The sequence below is a fragment of the Limulus polyphemus genome, unplaced genomic scaffold (genome assembly GCF_000517525.1).
Source record: "Limulus polyphemus unplaced genomic scaffold, Limulus_polyphemus-2.1.2 Scaffold613, whole genome shotgun sequence".
Classification (NCBI taxonomy): domain Eukaryota; kingdom Metazoa; phylum Arthropoda; class Merostomata; order Xiphosura; family Limulidae; genus Limulus; species Limulus polyphemus.
Window position 1 is genome coordinate 311,439 of NW_013666223.1, and position 17,447 is coordinate 328,885.

Below are 17,447 nucleotides of genomic sequence, written 5' to 3' on the forward strand. Positions count from 1 at the left end.
GCACGCGCCAGCAGCGTCACGTGACTTCCGCTGTCGTGACAATATGTATGAGTTTATTTAAACATTCTGACACAAAACAATCTAATAAGAAATAAAAACGAACGATTAATTTTAAATCTAAAAAAAAAAACATGTGATGTAAAATATAGCTGCTATATATATCAGAAAAAGAGCATCTTAACCATAACAGAATTCTACAAAACCAACTTATTATAATCTAAACTGATCTAATTATACCAACCTTGCTTTAATATTCTCAAAGTGTTTAGCCTTGAACATATCTTAATTAATAGACAAACACATTTGAAACTTAACCTAATATCATGAAACAAAATAATAACTCTAAGCTAAGAAATAGGACAAATAATAATTTCTTAAGTACTGCTATTGGTCTTTTTTCACTGTTTCAAGTAAGCAGTTGTAAAATGTTATAAATGAATCAGACAAAAACAATAAAAGTTATCGAACGATTGATATGATAAATAATATTTTAAAACAAGATTAAATACATAGGTATATATATGCATAAATAACCAGTGCACGCTCTGTGAAAGCTAGTACTTTGCACCTTAACATATGCTAAGGGTAAATATTCATATAATTAATAGTATCAAGTAGTTAATTTAAACAAGGTAAGTAAAACAATAATTGACCCAATCTTCTGAAATAGAATAAATACTGTCAAGTCAGTTTGAAATAACGATTATGGAACACATCAACCTTCTTTATAGAATCGATATGTTAGTGTAAGTATAGGTTTACTTTAAAGATGGCATTTATAGAATATAAGAATAGTAAGTAGAGTCTTACTATAGTCATACTATTTTTATATGAAATATAAGAATAATAAATATAGGTTTACTTTAAGATGATACGCAAAAACAATAAGTACAGGTTTTACTTAAACTCATACGTAGACACAAAAATCAGTAATTATAGGTTTACTTTAAGGTGATAAATATACAACACAAAAATAAAATCCTTAAAAAAAAGATAAACTCTAGTATGGGTAAAGGTTCAATTGAAACTTACTTTTCGAATATATCAATATTCTGATTCAGAGAAAAAAGCAAAAATAACTTCAGTGTAAACACAGTTTCAATTGACGAGTAAGGAAGTATAGGTTCAGTTTAAAATGGCAAGTATGAAACTATGAAAAGCATAAAAACTGGGTTGAATAACCTTCTTAACTTCGAGACACGCACAAGTTATGTCGACACATGTAGTCTCAATCACGTCTACAACTCATTGCTGTGTTGCAACGCTATATCATCTTCTTGTCTCTGTTCGTCCAGTTTTTACAGCCTCCAAGTGAACTTTCATCGATTTATCAGCTCTTAAAAATAAGCCACGAAAGTCGTTGAAACAAATAAAACATATCTGCTCTGGATTTAATCTGCGAAATACTTACATAGATCTGGAAGGCAGGGATCAAACGAGGAAGTTTGTGATTTGTTATGTACGTGTCTTGCATGCTTTTAACAAATTCATGGGATATTTTTTTCTGTTGGTGCTGACGAAAAAGAGTTACATTAGTTTACATCACACAATATGCAAGTATACTGAACACCAATTACTTGACTGTTTAAAGTTTAAAAGTTAATAGAACATTTTTATGTCTTTTGTTTATATAAGATCATCAAAATCAAAAATGTAAAGAACTCTCTTTTCATTATGGAGAGTTTAGTTCTATTACAACAGAAAAATATGATCTCATGAAAAAGTTTTGCGTCATTTTTGAATCTTCCATTACTTACATAAAATAGATGGTGTATCCATAACGCTTAATTAATAAACGCAAACAAATAATTACAAAATTGGAACCTATACTCTCATGTCTTCGAAAGCAGTTACTGACTTGGAGCTCCAAAACTAAACACCTAGAATTATTTTACATATATGTCATCTTTGAAAACCCTATGTTTCTCTTTGCAATGATTCTGACTTTTCATGGAACCCTTTGTTACAACAGCAGTTTGTTGTTATGAAAACCTTAACATTATCGAAAGCCCTATTCAAAACTATTAATTGGAATTTAAACTTTCAACCTGAACCAGATCAAAGACTCCTAAGGATCAGATATAGTCGTTTATAGTTTTGAATTAGTGATTGGAGAGGCAGAAAGCCAGCAGCATCCTCCGCCACGAAGGCTATGTCTGGCTCTTGAAATTGAATAAAGTGACTGACTACCATTTAAAAACGCGCCCACAAATGAAAGTGTTGAGTGTATTCGAACCCTGGACCGTTCGCGTAGCCCGAATGCTGATCAGTAGGCTAAACACGACCAAGAATATTATTGAAAAGACACTTGCACTACAGTGTAACTTTCACTATGAGTTCTAGCCTCACTGAATTTCCTAAAAACCCATTGAAAACTTGCGAAATGTTAGTTAATCTTCACTGTTATATTGATATTTGTATACGATCCCATTTAAAATTACTGAAAATACAACATTATTTATGACATTAACCTTTCCACAAGTATTATTGAAATCACGAAAGCAGAAGTTATTCTTCTCTGTCTTCTTCACCTTTTTATCGGTATGATTAAAAAATTTGAAAAACCACAGATAGTCATCACATTCGCACTAATACACAAGTGAAATGGAAGTTATTTTAAATGAGGCCAGTACTTATAATGATATACATCTTTCAAAAAAAAACTCTTAAAACCCTTGAAACTACAGTAAGCCATCACATTAATATTAACTTTTACTTAAAAATTATTGACATGAGTGGTTTTAGTTGTTACAGCGATAATGACCCTTTCGTAAAAAAAACATTGGAAATTATTGTCATGATTGCTAGTCGTTTACAGTGCCTTGATCTTTCTCTAATTACCATTGATAATCACTGAAGCTATAGTTAGTTTTCGTTGATTCGTGGAACTTCAAAAAGTGTTATTGAAGTGAGATTTCCTTTTTATTATGACACTGAACGTTAGATATTTATATATCTAGGTATGAATAAAACGACAGTTACTATTTGCTGTGACAATGATTTTTACAAAAAAATGCCGCTGAAACGACAGTTATTCTTGTTGATATAATGTAGACCTTTCTATAAGTGCCTTTCCAAATTACTAAACAAACAAATAGTATTGTATTGATCTTGATCTTTCTTCACTTCTCTGAAAACCACTAAAATGACAGTTTTCGGACCATAAGTTTCTACAAGTATCACTGAAACTAGAATTATTATGCACTATTTCAAAGACATATCTATCAGTACACTTAAAATAACAAGTAGTCTTCACTGTGACTTTTTAGTAAATTCAACTAAAAACATTGAAGCGACAGTTACTAGCTATCTTTTTTTTTCAAAATTATTGTAATGACAATATCTATATATATCATATCTGTTGTAATTTTTGCAGTCTGTATCGAGTATACTACCAAAAGTATTGTACTAACAATATCTATATATCATATTTGTTGTATTTTTTACAATCTATATCGAGTATACTACCAAAATTATTGCAATAACAATATCTATATATCATATTTGTTGTAATTTTTACAGTCTGTATCGAGTATACTACCAAAAGTATTGTACTAACAATATCTATATATCATATTTGTTGTATTTTTTACAATCTATATCAAGTATACTACCAAAAGTATTGTACTAACAATATCTATATATCATATTTGTTGTAATTTTTACAATTTATATCGAGTATACTACCAAAATTATTGAAAGAAAAAGCACACATCCAGATAGAAAGGTGTTAATCCCAACTGAATTTGCATGTAAAAACCATGTAGCATTTATAAGAGTCAGTCACAGACAGCCAGTTTGAGAAACATATCATGAGAAACAGAAAATGAGCTTGTTTCGTTCGAAATAGAATACTCATTGAATACAATAATTGTGATATGAGTGTCCAAAGCATTTCAGTCCCTATATTCGTAATGAAAACCATTGGGCATTATCAACTCAACTACCCAAAATTAATCACTGTGAAAGTGTTATGAAACATTCCCATTTGGCATTAAACCATATCTATAATTTGAATAAAACATTAAAATTACAGATGATCATATGCATTATATCCAGGAGCTTCATGCTGGTGGATTTGATGGAGGGTCTACAGCCTATAAGCTACTCATCACAGCCGTAAATCCAAGACATAGGTCTCATCTTACCTTGATGTTTAAAACTGAGGTAAATAACTATGAAGAAAAACATCACATGGAGCAATGAATACCTCTACTCATTATTTGTTTTGAATGGACAAGATAGGACTTGACGACAACCTAAAGAACGCTTTGGAGGTGACTGTGTTATTCCAACTGTGAAAAGTAGTATTATGAGTGTCCTGATTTAGTTTGGTTGAACTTAATGGAAATGACTTAGGGAGACATGGATATCTTAACGCACTGTGACAATCTGGACAATGCCCCACTACTTGCGTTCAAGGAATTTTACATGGAAAACCTTTTTCATCTTAGTAATGCAGAATATCGTATAACACTCTAGGATCAACAGTAACTTGAGACACGCACTTTCAGAATTTGGTGTAGTCGTTCTAAGACTTTAATAATGTTGCCTGAGGGACAGAAAGGACAGACCCTGAAATCTTGTTACATTTACCAAACGTATACTAACGACTGTTGGTAAGTGATAAATACAGATCCCAAGCTGTGAATAATAACCACTTGTTACAAAAATGGAGGTATAGTGGAGAAATTTGGCATCCTCATTTTCATGGGGTTATGTCCCAATAATTTTGATAAAACAGTCTATATCCACCTATTATTACTAAATATTTTAAGGGTATGCTAGCTAATCTTCATTCAGAAACTTAAAAACACCTCTTGATGTTCTAATATCAACCTCTCCCCATGAAGATATATATCTAGCATTCATAAGAATTTGTTGTCGTTGCTTTTTTTTTTACATGTTGACTAAATAGCTACTTTAAACTAAAAAATATTCGAGTATTTAAAAAATCGTTTATTTATTCCCTATTTCTAAAAACTTATGTTAGATTATATTTATTTTTCTGAACATAACACATGACTTTACCTAAAAATGTTAGAAAAGAAATCAAAAGGATTTCTCTTTCCGCTAGGTGTCGCATCACTTTCAGTTTGTGAATGATCCATGTTTACGTGTAGCATTCTCCTGGTAAAACATAAAAAAGTTACAACATTAATAGGTTAAATAAAGCTAAACTTTCTAAAGTTGAATTCCAATTTTTTATGGACACCACTTTTATTTTAACACACATATATATATATATACATACATACAATATATTTCATTTTATTATGAAAGTATAAGTATTTTATACCTGGAAATACTTGTAAGCTTAATATTTGTTCAAAAAAGAGCAATCTTGAGAATTTCCACGTTCATTAAGAACGTTTCTGTATGTTAACCATATTATTACAGTTTGAATTTTACTAAGGCCGTGGATTTTAACAAAGAAAATTTTATTATAAATTTAACAGATGCGTAAAATTCTGTAAAATATAACTCGGAGTTGATATAATATACGGAAATCATTTCAAAATACTGGAACCACAACTATGTTAAATGATACAGAGAGTAATATATAGGTACTTGCAAAAGTGGCTTCACGGAGAACCTGCAGAGTATTGCAAGATAAATAACTTTTCCAGTGAATTAAAGTTATAAAAAAACATCTTAATATCAGTTTTAAATTATACAGATAGTAAATTAAAATACCTAGATAGATTACTTTTGAAACTACTAACGAACTTACATTAACTTTCTCTGCACTAAAGAGTCGAGTCAATATTAAATATTTTCGTTTCGTTCCACTATATGTTTACCCACGGCAGTAAGTAACCTTGAGAACTGCTGACGAAAATCGATTTCTAAGCGATCTGATAACAACATGCTAAAGGTTACACTCTTAACATCTCGTATCAAAACTTCGAGGTTACTGAAAGTAATTCCTTGCTGTTAGAAAATAAAACTCTTGATAAACCTTTCGTTTATATTTTTACAATATTATACTTTTTACTTAAATTTCTATAAGCAAAATTATATTCTTACCTGAGATGTTATATTGGTAAGTATTATAACTAGAACAAAATATACTGGTTATTTTCACAAACTGTGTCGGTTTTGTGATTTTTCCAATACATAATGGCAAACTACTATCGGTCTTCCGTTTACAAGTAAACCTCATTGTCAGAATACGCAGCTAGTAAAACCAGTGATGTTCTGTGTAAGCTTCATCTTGTGGAACAACGACGTACGCTACGACAATGCTCGAGTCACTAAAGCTTGTCACTGACACCAAGAGGCTCACAGTATATGTTTTGGCTGAGTTCAGCGCTATCTTCCGACAAGTTGCTGCTAGCTCCAGACGGACAATTCTTCCTATCGATTTTAGTTCCACTACCGTTTGTCGTGAACAATTAAATAGCTCGCTTACGCATAATAACTGGCTCTCACTTATTATACACTACTTGTTTAAAATAATGAATATAAATTCAGAGTAATTTTTAAAAACATATTTTATTTATTTTCAATGTTCAGATCGTTTCTAACTGTTAAAAAGTGTTAATAGAATTTAGCAGATAACATAAAAACATGTTTAATTATTAATATATATAAAACAAAACTTCACTACAGCTGGACACTACTCAATGTAAATAAACATTGATTAAATTTTTTCCGGTAAAAAATGATTGAAAAAAATCAAGTCGTTGTGTTTTTCTTTTGAGTAACATTTTCATGAGAAAATAATCTTTGTAATAAGCATTGTTTTGGAGCTTCTTTTACACGTGCATAAATACAGTGGCGTAAATTGGTTTCAAAAGTCGTGGAAACAGTTTTTGTAGCTGGTATATACATTACGGTATTCTATTAAAAAATACTTTCTACCCTTAAAAATTGCAGGGAACCTGTCCTCCGCGTTCCCAGCGAAAATCATTCTGTGGATAAGTAGTCCAAATGTTAAAAATCACTGTAAAAAATAATAGTAAAAAATTCTCGAAACATAGGTTTTTAATTTTTTATTTGTAATTAAGCCCAAAGATATACAATAGGCTATCTGTGCCTTGCCCACCATGGGTATTGAAGCCTGGTTTTTATTATTATAAGTCCGAAGACTTACTGCTGTTTTACTGGGGGTTTCAATGTTTGGGAATAGTATCCCAAAAACAAAACGTCACATTGGCAAATAATTTATATTATAAACTGATGTGTTTAGAATACGAAGAAATAAATCCCGATAGAGCAAAATGAACGTGTAAATTTTTATAAAAATGTTACCATTGATGAAAGAATCATTATCTCTAAAGAAACTCTCAAAGTACATAATACATAACTAAATAAGTCTATTAAATAGGATTTTGATGATACCAATTAAACTATCTATTTGAAAACAAATAACATTTTAAACATTAAAATTGTGATCCTAAACTTGTTTTTATCAAATAATTATTTTTTTAAGCTGGAATTATTTTGTATTTAATAAATGAAAATTGCATTGCTTAAATAACTAACATGTATTTTGTGAATAATTTTACCCTTAGAGGGCATTTTAGAACCCACGTGTGCCTGAAAGAGCGGGTAAAATGGCGTCAATGGGAAAATCGATTAATTCTGTGGAAATTCGAAGGGCATTGAAAGGTAGAAATATTAATTTTATATGTTTCTAAAAGAGAAGTGTGTATAATTCTGTTGGTAAAATTTTGTTTAGTAATTTTATTAATAATATATTTCTTAGTTATATGATTCATTGTTATAGTTACATGTGTTCGTGCTATTTCATTTGCTTAATAATAATATTATTATTAAAATTACTAATACTCAATAATATAGTAGTAATACTATATAGTATTAATAATAAATAATACATGTAATGCTAGTAGTAGTAGTACTATACTATTAATGCTATTGTTCGTGTTACTGTATTGCTAGGACTACAGTAATACTAGGTGAGATTAAAGCTAAGTTACTTTTACTGTTATAGTTAGTTACTTACACAATGTTAGTACTGTGCTGAATATTATTTATTACTATAAATATAATATTAGTACTACTATTAGTTACACAGAAAATTGCACAGACATAAGTCATACTGGTAATGAAAGTTTAATAATAATATCAAAGATAACAATAACTCTAACACTGCCTTTATTTGAATTTCATATTGTTTCTTCAATAACTCTAACACTACCTTTATTTGAATTTCATGTTGTTTCTTCAATAACTCTAACACTGCCTTTAGTTGAATTTCATATTGTTTCTTCAATAACTCTAACACTGCCTTTAGTTGAATTTCATTTTGTTTCTTAATGTTATAATTTTAATTTTTAGTGCCATATTTGTCCCAGCATACTCCCCATGAATCATGATCATGTGTTGTGTCTTTGACTCTAAGTGTAACTTGAATATAAAATGTAAGACATCACCACAAGGATATGCTGCTAGTAGTAATATTGATTACTAAACACTGTAATACAAGATTAAATATAAATTATAATGATATGATAATCAATAGGAAAATAAATTCAGTCGAAAATAATTAATTTCTGTAATATTAAGTGCTGTAAGTGTATATACACCTCAGTAATTGATTAGTTACCATTTCTGAACTCTGTTTAACACTTAAGTTGTTTAACAGTTATAGCACATTTTTAACATTTTGACTACTCCCAATCTGTTTTATCACTTAAACTGTAAAGTTATCAGTTGGAAGCTTCACTTACTTAACAAGTATGCACAACCCATGGTGTCAGCAAATCATATGTATAATGATAGATATTTTGGTATCTATCAAACAGTTTTAAGATTTTTATTATGCCATTTGTTACTGTTATTACAGTTTTCATTTATAATTCCATGTGGTGATTAAAATTAAATATTATGACTATACATATAATTTGCTGTCAGTTTCAATATGAAAGGGTGTGTCATACAATTTTGCAGGATTAGAAAAATTGACCAATAGTCAATTTCAAATCCATACGTTAAAGGTAAGACCTCACTGCCTATTTGTTAGGCTAACACTTCAGGTATTCTCAACATTTTACAACACCTAGATTATTTCTCCACGGCACTGATATGCTCGCACATTTAAGCTATTTCAAAGTGTCTGTAAACTTGAAGTGCACATATGTAGACTTTTGAAACAAAAAAAGAAACCTTTTATAAATTACTTGTACTGTTTTAACTATTTCTATACATGTTACAACTTGCATAGCAAGGCAACACTTATTAGCCTAAACATTCCTGCTGGAAATGTGCACTAATTATAAAAGGAGAACATTACCACTAATGTTATCTTTTTATGGTTTAAGTTGAGTTTTATGTTTAAAAGGTAACCATCCATGTTAAGTTTGGTAAGTATTTCATTTGTTTCCATTTATTTTTAAGCTATTTGTGAACTATTCATATTCAGTAAACTAAGCTTTGAGAGTTAGTGTGAGAACGGTAATGTATACTTGTGTCATTAAGTCATATTACTAGCTACCTTAACTAATAATATGACACAAGTTTGGCCAGTGTATAATGATTTTTCAATGAAAAAGAAAATCCAGTGAGAGATCATGCATAAAGGCTATAGTTTTAACTAAGTACCCTTGATGTGATGCCCACATTTACCACTTATTCTTAGAACTTAAGAGGAAAAATAAAGGAGAATGTATAACAAATTTCAACCACATTATATCTGCCATATCCATTGCCAGTGAGATCTTTCATTCAACAGTAAAGCTTATCAGGTCAGCTAGAGATGTGACAAATACAGTAGTGGTTGATATACTATTTATATCATGAAATTGCATGAACAACTATCATGGTGTGAACTAGGTTAAGTTGCTGAAGTGTAATTTTTTATCTATTTGGTAGAAGTCATTTACAAAGCAGAGTTATGGTAAGGATTAATGATGCAATATTATTTATTTAACACCAATTATATATATATAATTATTTTTACTTGAATTAACTTTACTCATCATTCAGAAGAACTGGTAAACCAGTAAGTTAGTGTTACTCTTCCATGAGTGGGTCAGGTAACCACAGTTTGAACAGAAGAAGACTACATTAGGAATACTAATGACTTGGAGAGTGAAAATAAAGAATAATTTATAACAATATGTCAACCACACTTTACTAACTGTTGATCACACTTAAATCAGAATGCAAATTAGCAAAACTAACATGCTATTCTTAGCTGTCAGTCATTGAATTCTAGTTTGTTTTTATCAATAAAATCAGAATTTAACTTTGTATCAACCGCTTTTTTTTGAAGCATCTTACTAGTTATTAAAGAAAATGCAATATTCAGTAATGCTTCATTTATAAAAGGTGAAACTTAAGCAAGTCTTGAAAAATATTCTGGATTTATTGAATTCTTAAGTGATATCTAATGCTAGATTTTCACAACTTTACCAATAACAAAAATAAAACTGATAAGCATGTAACTTCCCAAACTCCCTTAATGCATTACTTTTGTAGACAGAAGTCACTTTGGCAATTTGTGTAGAGCTAGGACAAATGTGTTTTCTGGAATTGAAGCATCATTTTTCAAAGAAACTGCATCAAAGGCTTCAAAATTATTAAATAACGTACTCAATAGTACAGTAAAGATGTACTAGAGAAACTTATTCACTTGTATATATATGTAATGCATTAAGGGAGTTAGAAGAAGTTACATGCTTATCAGTTTGACTTTTATTGTGAAAATCTAGCATTAGGTATCACTTAGGAATTTAATAAACTTTTATGTGTCATCATTGTATTTGATATAAAATGAACTAGCTTTATTTTTATCAGTGCTGTATTTTGTTCAATCATTTTTCATAGAGTAGACAGATTAAATGGTCATGTATGTTAGAGGTATTGCCAAAGAAGCAAGGTTTTTCACAGGGCACATTTCACTTTATTTTCAAGCATTAATAAAACTTCTGTATTGTATGACGTTGTTAATTATTTTTATAGAGAAAACTCAACATCTGGAATTTCAACTTTCTGTTTATTCCATTTCACACTAGTTTGAGGATATGGTTGAGAAATGTATGCACATGCATATATCTTCTCTGACTCTCTCTCTCTCTCTCTCTCTCTCTGCATGCATAGAAGGAAAAAGAACAAGAGCTTGGAAGTTAAAGGACATGCTTGACAGTCCTTTCCTATACATAGTGTAGTACCAATCCCATCAAAAAGTATATGAAAATTATGAATGCAATTTAGCCATCAATTGTAATTAAATAGTTTGTTACATTGAACCATTACTCAGTGCATTATCTCAGCTTAAATCTTTCAGTCATATTGACTTTTTTTCTGCTGTCCACTAACTTATGAAAAACTGATATATCAATCAGATATGTAAAATCAATGTAATTTATGTACATGTGTTTTAAATGATTTATCTAAGACCTATAAAAGTAACATAATGATTAATTTTTATATTGATGTTAGTAAAAAATGTCACTTTATGCAAAAACTGGGTAATCAAAGGATTAAAATTGTAATTCTATAATTTAATAATCATAGGCATCACAACATAACAGCTGGTAAACAATAGAATAATACATATAGGAATTCTAATATGTGTGTAAATAGGTGTTGGCTACATTATTATTTACAAATCTAAGAGAACCTGGTTAACTATATGTACATGGGTGAGGTCAAAGTGCAAAAGTCATGGCCTTTTACAGAATGTCATTCAACATGGTATTAATTTGATATCAGAATGATCAACTATTCATTTTACCCTACATTGCTGATTTAGGGACTGTTAATGGTAGAGAAGAGTAAATATTAGATACAGTGTACAGAGATATTGAAAAAAAAACCTGTAGATATTTTGCATTTTGGAAGTCCTAGAAGTTGTGCAAATGTCATTTGCAAACTGTACGATGGACAAAAGTATTTTTATTCATCACATGAACATGCACTCCATCTTGTCAATGTCTAAGTCAGACTGACATCAATTTACAAACATCTTGAGTACAAATACCTTTGTAACTTATTGATTTTTTTGCGTACAACAGACTTGTACATTAGTGAAAAAAACACTAATGGAACAAACTGTCAGAACTCTGTCAATCGTGCATCTGATATCAGAGTTCTGACAGTGTGTTCCATTTACTGTGGTTTTTTCTTTTGTTATTATAGACTTGTACATTTTACTGAAAGCTTACCTCTTTGACTGATTTAGCTATAAAAAAGAAATGTAAACTACCAAAATAGTGTGTTGAAGTCAAAAGGCAATTTCTCTAATAACCATATGCATGGGTGGGGGTCAAAGTGTGTATGACTTTAGAATAAGATCTTTAGTAACACATCTGATTTTTGTGTACAACACACTTGTACTGTTGATTAGAAGCTTGCCACGTTTCATTGATTTGGAATTATAGTCAACATTATGACCTCGTGCACATTCAGTTAATGAAAAAGAGAGTTATTAGTAAATAAAGAGGATATTATGTAAAGTATGTATAACTTCACTGGAAATGTGGAGGAAAAAAAGCATATATTAAGACTAAAAGAACATTGAAAGTCTCATAGTTCATACATCGAACATAACTTAAAGGATTTTCATGCATATATAAACTGCAAAAATGGATTTTGACAATACCTCACCTCTTCACACAGAATAGCTATATCCTTCACGTTTGCCTATGAGATTTGCATGCCACTAGCCTTGAATTAACCCCACCTAAAATTCATGTGTTTAACTTGAACTGCACTAGTGCATGATGACATCAATTAGTGACAAAAGCCCTCCACCAATATTAGAGTGACACAACCTCCATGTGCAGTAACTACCTTTAAGCACTTGCATTTGAAATAACTTCATTCATTTCTTCAACATTGCCTTGTACAGATGTTTTCATTTTTTAGTTTGCTGAGATTTGCATTCATGCAAAGGAACTTGTATATAGTTCTACCTTAGTTCTTGTTTCAAAAGCATTTAAGATATTTACAAATTCACAAGTGACAAATTTGTCCTGCGAGGGTGATGAAGTAACAAACACAGGACCTGTTTCTAATGTGCTTTCTGAAGGCTCATTGACTGTTGAGAATGTTACAGCTATTGTGCAGAATGTTGTGGATTTTCTCATGCATACTGGGCCTCTTCCTCCCATCCCTTCACCTTCATTTGGGAATGAACAAGAAGATGGCAAATTTGACCAACTGTTCACTTCACCTGGGTTTGCTTTCTGACCTCCTTATCAGTCAAGGAAAATCCTCACTCTTCCAATCTTTTTCAGGATATGATTTCTAAGATATGCTCCTTCCTTTCTCTTTTGCCTATGGCCTTTTTTTTGTCTCATTCTTTATTCCATGAAACCAATTCTTGGGATTACTTTGTATTTCTTCCTTCACCTGATATTAGAGTTCATACTGATTCCACACCCATAACCACATGCCTCATCTTCCTGACTCTTTTGTCCTGGCTTACAGCTTTTTTTCTTTCCTTTTCTAGATTCGCAATCTTTAGAATCTGTTTTGCCTGCTTGGTGAGAAAACCCATTGTTTCCTATTTTGCTCTCTATTGGCCAGGTTTTGCATCTTTGTCTTTTTCTTATAACCTTCCTGCAAGACCTCTCCTCCTTCCATCTTATGTCTGAACTTCATTGTGTCTCAGAGGGGTTTTATGGAGAGGTTTGTTTTCTTTTTACTTTCTTGGCACATATCACTTCTTGTTCTTTCTTACTTGGTTTCTCTGCTATTGGAACTTGTTGGATTGGGATGTGCTCCTCATTAATGTCCACTTCCCTCTTCCTTATCTATGTTATCTTTGTTAGGCTTCTTTTTCCCCAGAAATTTACAGTAGCATTCTTGATTCCTTGAAAACCTGGGGTGAAGCAGGCTGGAATTAATCCTTATTATCTTCCCTAGTTTCTCAACTTTTTCAACATCTCCTTTTGACCCCTGTTCCTCAAAGAGGGTCATTCTACCCCTACCCTTCCCATTCCAGCTTCCTCCTCTTCCCAATGTCAGGTTCATCACTTGTCTCATCAGTGACTGTCCTGATGGGTCTGACCTAGTGTGTTCCTATATGTCTAACTTCACCAACCTTTTTATCTCAGTTTGCTGCTAACAAATGAGTTCTTCAGATCCTTACCCATGGTTTCTCTCTCTATTTTTATTCTCTACACTTTCTCCCCTCTTCCCATGTCTTTTTCTCCCCCCATAGAACTTATATTCACTGTCTCAAAGATATAGTCTCATGTTTTCTGGCCAAAAACACAATTGAGAGGGTATACACCCTTTCTCTGGGTTTTTACTCTTGCTTCCTTGTAGTCCCCAAGAAGACCAGAGAACTGACTTCCAGTTATCAACCAATTGTCTCTTAACCAGTTTCTGGTTGTTCCACCATTCCAAACGGAGAATTTCTTTTCTCTCTGGTGGTCCCAGTCTGTGGATTACCAAGTTTGATGTTTCAGACACTGTTTTATTCATCCCAATTTCTCCATCCTCCAGACGTTTTCTATGCTTTATTCATCAGAATCAAGTCTTTCATTTCTCTGCTCTTCTCTTTGATATAGCCTTAGCCCCTTACATCTTTGATTGAATCACAAAGACCTTTGTTTGTCACCTTCAAGGACTAGGGCTGCAATTCCACCTCTACATGAACATTTGGCTTCTACTTGCCCCATCCAAGGAGGTGTCCTTCTTTTACACCTCCCATCTTACACAGGACACTGCTTGATTAGGATGGCTTGCCAAGCTTTCCAAATCATTTTTCATGCCAACACAGTATTTAGTACATCTGGGTTTTTTCTTTAACTCTCATCTCATTTAGGCTCAACCTTTACCTCTTCACCAGTGAGTATGAAATGTATGGTCACCAAGGTTTGCACTTCTGATTTTCATCCTGCATGAGAGGTTCTTTTGCTTTGGGGGACTATGTCTTTCCTGGAATCACTGTTCCTTTGTGTCCTGCACAAGGGGGCACTCACTTCAGGACTTAGCTTTCAGGTGTTGGATCTCCTCTTCATTGAGTTTGCCTCTTTGCTTGTCATGTGTCAGATTGCTTGTCTTTTCCAGACTTCATTGTGCCCACAGAGTGGCAGGTTTTTGTTGGGTGTGCTCTTGATTTGGCATACCCCTCATAGGTGCCTTTGCCATACATAGTCCAAAGCTTCCTTTCTTCTGGTTCCCATTTCCTCATCCTTCAGCTATGGTTGTTGATGCTCTCAGCCAGGACTAGTCTCACCTTTTTGTGTATACCTATCTTCCTCTTTGACTCCTCCCTTGGGTCCTTACCTTGATACATGACACTCCTTGTCAGGCCCTCTTCGTGGCACCTCTTTGGCCAGCACAGCCTTGGTTTCCTCTACTTCTTTGATTGGCATCTGGGCCTCCTCTTCCTCTACCCAGTATCCTCTCACTATTGCTTCAACCCCATATGTCACTTTTTTCATACAAGGATATCATCCTTTCATCTTCACGTGTGGGATTTTTCCGGTCTCTCCAATCATGCAGCCTTCTTTTATCAGATTCCTGTCTTCCTTCTGCTTTGTCTGTCTACCAAAGGAAGTGGCAGATTTTTAATCATTGGTCCAACTGCTGCTCCCTTCCTCCTGGTCATTCTACTGTGACACGCATTTCTACCTCTTTCACTTGGTTGTTTGATCATGGCTCATCTATCTCCACAATCACTGGTTATCGGATAGCCTTGTCCACTGCCTTTCATCTTTCCCCTTACCATAGGGTGTTTTCTTATCCTGTCCTCTCCACTCTTTTCTGATCCTTCTTTTTTCACTGATCCCCTTGCCTGAATGGGACCTTAATGTGGTATTGCACACACTCTCACATGTCCTGTGTGAGCTGTTGGCTTCTTATTCTTCATAACACCTTTCTCTTAAGGCTTACTTCCTTCTTTATACCTGTTGCCTATACACTTGATGCTTCTTGCACTCTGTTTCATTGTGTTTATCTACTCCTCTGCTTGGACCAGTCCTTTCTTCCTAAGGCTTCAGCTGCTCAGCAGGGTGACCATTCTTTCTCTTCTATCTCCCTTCCTTCTAACTCTTACTTCTATGCTCATTCAGACCTGGGTCAGCTTTGAGGTCCCCATCATTGTCTGTTTCAACCCTGGGACTCCTCTTATCCAGAGTCCTCTCACCTTCTACCCTTATTAGATGGGTCTGTCAATTCATCTAGTTGGTGTTTTCTTTCCTGGATATTGATGCTTGAACACACTTTCATATTTTGTTACAATAGATTCATAACCTGTCTCATTCTCTTGCTTCTCATTTTTACCGGCCCTAGCCGAGATCCTCCAGGTGGGCAGTTGAACAACTTCCCACATTCAATGATGAAGAACCCATTTAGAGACTAATAATGCTTGGAGACAGCTTGAATGGGTAATGAAGAAAAACTTTAATATAAGTTTAACAAAACAGCACATGTTCATCACTCATTATCTTCTTCTTATGGCTGTTTTGTCTCTCTTTGGATTTGTTCTCCCTCTAGTAAACATTCTTCAATCAACTCACTATCTTTAAACAGGTATGTTTTCTTTTTCTCTCTCCCTTTCCATCTACCAGGATCCTGCCAGATGGTTGATGTTTCCTCCCAAGGTATATTTCCCCAAATAAACATCAGGCCAGGGTTAATGAAAATTGCGCAGACCATCCACCCTGGCCCTACCAATGTCCGCTATTATAATAGAGTGTTCTGCAAGACCACTAGAGGTATTCTTGTGGTATACAAAATTACTCATTTGCCAGCATTGGGAAAGTAACTACCCACTTTGTCTCGTACTTGCCAGCTTTCAAAATAGGTTTTTGTAGTCACTTATTGCACTGTATCCAGTAAAAGACTGTTCTGGCAGTTGTCCAATGGGAATCCAGACCACTTCTCTGGGTCTATCTAACACCAATCCCCCCCCCCCCTCTTCAAGTGGAGCACAGGTAACCCTTGCCACTTACCAGTTCGTAGCCACTTGGATGATGAACCTTGGAAAGTTTCTCACTGATTGGACATAGCATAATACAGTGAGAAATATAGTGGTGATGACGTTGTCAATGTAGTGTAGGTCATCCACCAAACAGCTTGTGTACCCTCATTGTACAGCGTGAGTCTATCCAGAGTAAAATTTAATGAAGGTACAATGTTTCACCAGGTTAACCTGGCATCATCAGGTACATCAACTACAATGAATGAATTGAAACTACAAATATATATAATACAGCGCAAGGGTGCATTGAACTTTGATCGGGTAAATTTAACAGTAAGGTATGATATTTCCAGAGGGTGTTTATTGATATGGCTTGACTTCTTGAGGGTCAATGTCCGAAATCAACAAAATAGGAGAATATAAGTACTCTTTCAAAAATTTTAAATATTATAACAACAAAATTTATAAATTGAATACTGTAACTTGAAAATTGACCCTCAAGAAGTCAAGCCCTATCAATAAACACCCTCTGGAAATATCATACTTTAATGGTAACTTTACCCGACCATAGGTTAATGCACCCTTGTGCTGTATT

The 17,447-nt window shown here is 33.1% G+C and overlaps 2 protein-coding genes across 5 annotated transcripts in view; one reads left to right on the forward strand and one right to left on the reverse strand.

Moving 5' to 3' along the window:
* The window catches only part of LOC106459464, a 79,438-nt gene that overhangs the window by 9,643 nt on the left and 52,348 nt on the right, over window positions 1-17,447 (reverse strand). The window contains exons 1-2 of one of the 3 annotated variants that reach the window (XM_013919085.2): window positions 6,031-6,369; window positions 5,032-5,130 (exon numbers count right to left, since the gene is read on the reverse strand). In XM_013919085.2, the coding sequence (XP_013774539.1) occupies window positions 5,032-5,126 (95 nt within the window). In that variant the 5' untranslated portion in view covers window positions 5,127-5,130; window positions 6,031-6,369. Of the gene's footprint in view, window positions 1-5,031; window positions 5,131-6,030; window positions 6,370-17,447 lie in introns of those variants that run through there. The other 2 variants (XM_022385958.1, XM_022385959.1) reach the window with 2 other exon arrangements.
* Window positions 7,541-17,447, forward strand: part of LOC106459468 (protein TRI1-like) — a 33,909-nt gene continuing 24,002 nt past the window's right edge. The window contains exon 1 of one of the 2 annotated variants that reach the window (XM_013919088.2): window positions 7,541-7,617. In XM_013919088.2, the coding sequence (XP_013774542.1) occupies window positions 7,563-7,617 (55 nt within the window). In that variant the 5' untranslated portion in view covers window positions 7,541-7,562. The remainder of the gene's footprint in view (window positions 7,618-17,447) is intronic. The other variant, XM_022385961.1, reaches the window with a different exon arrangement.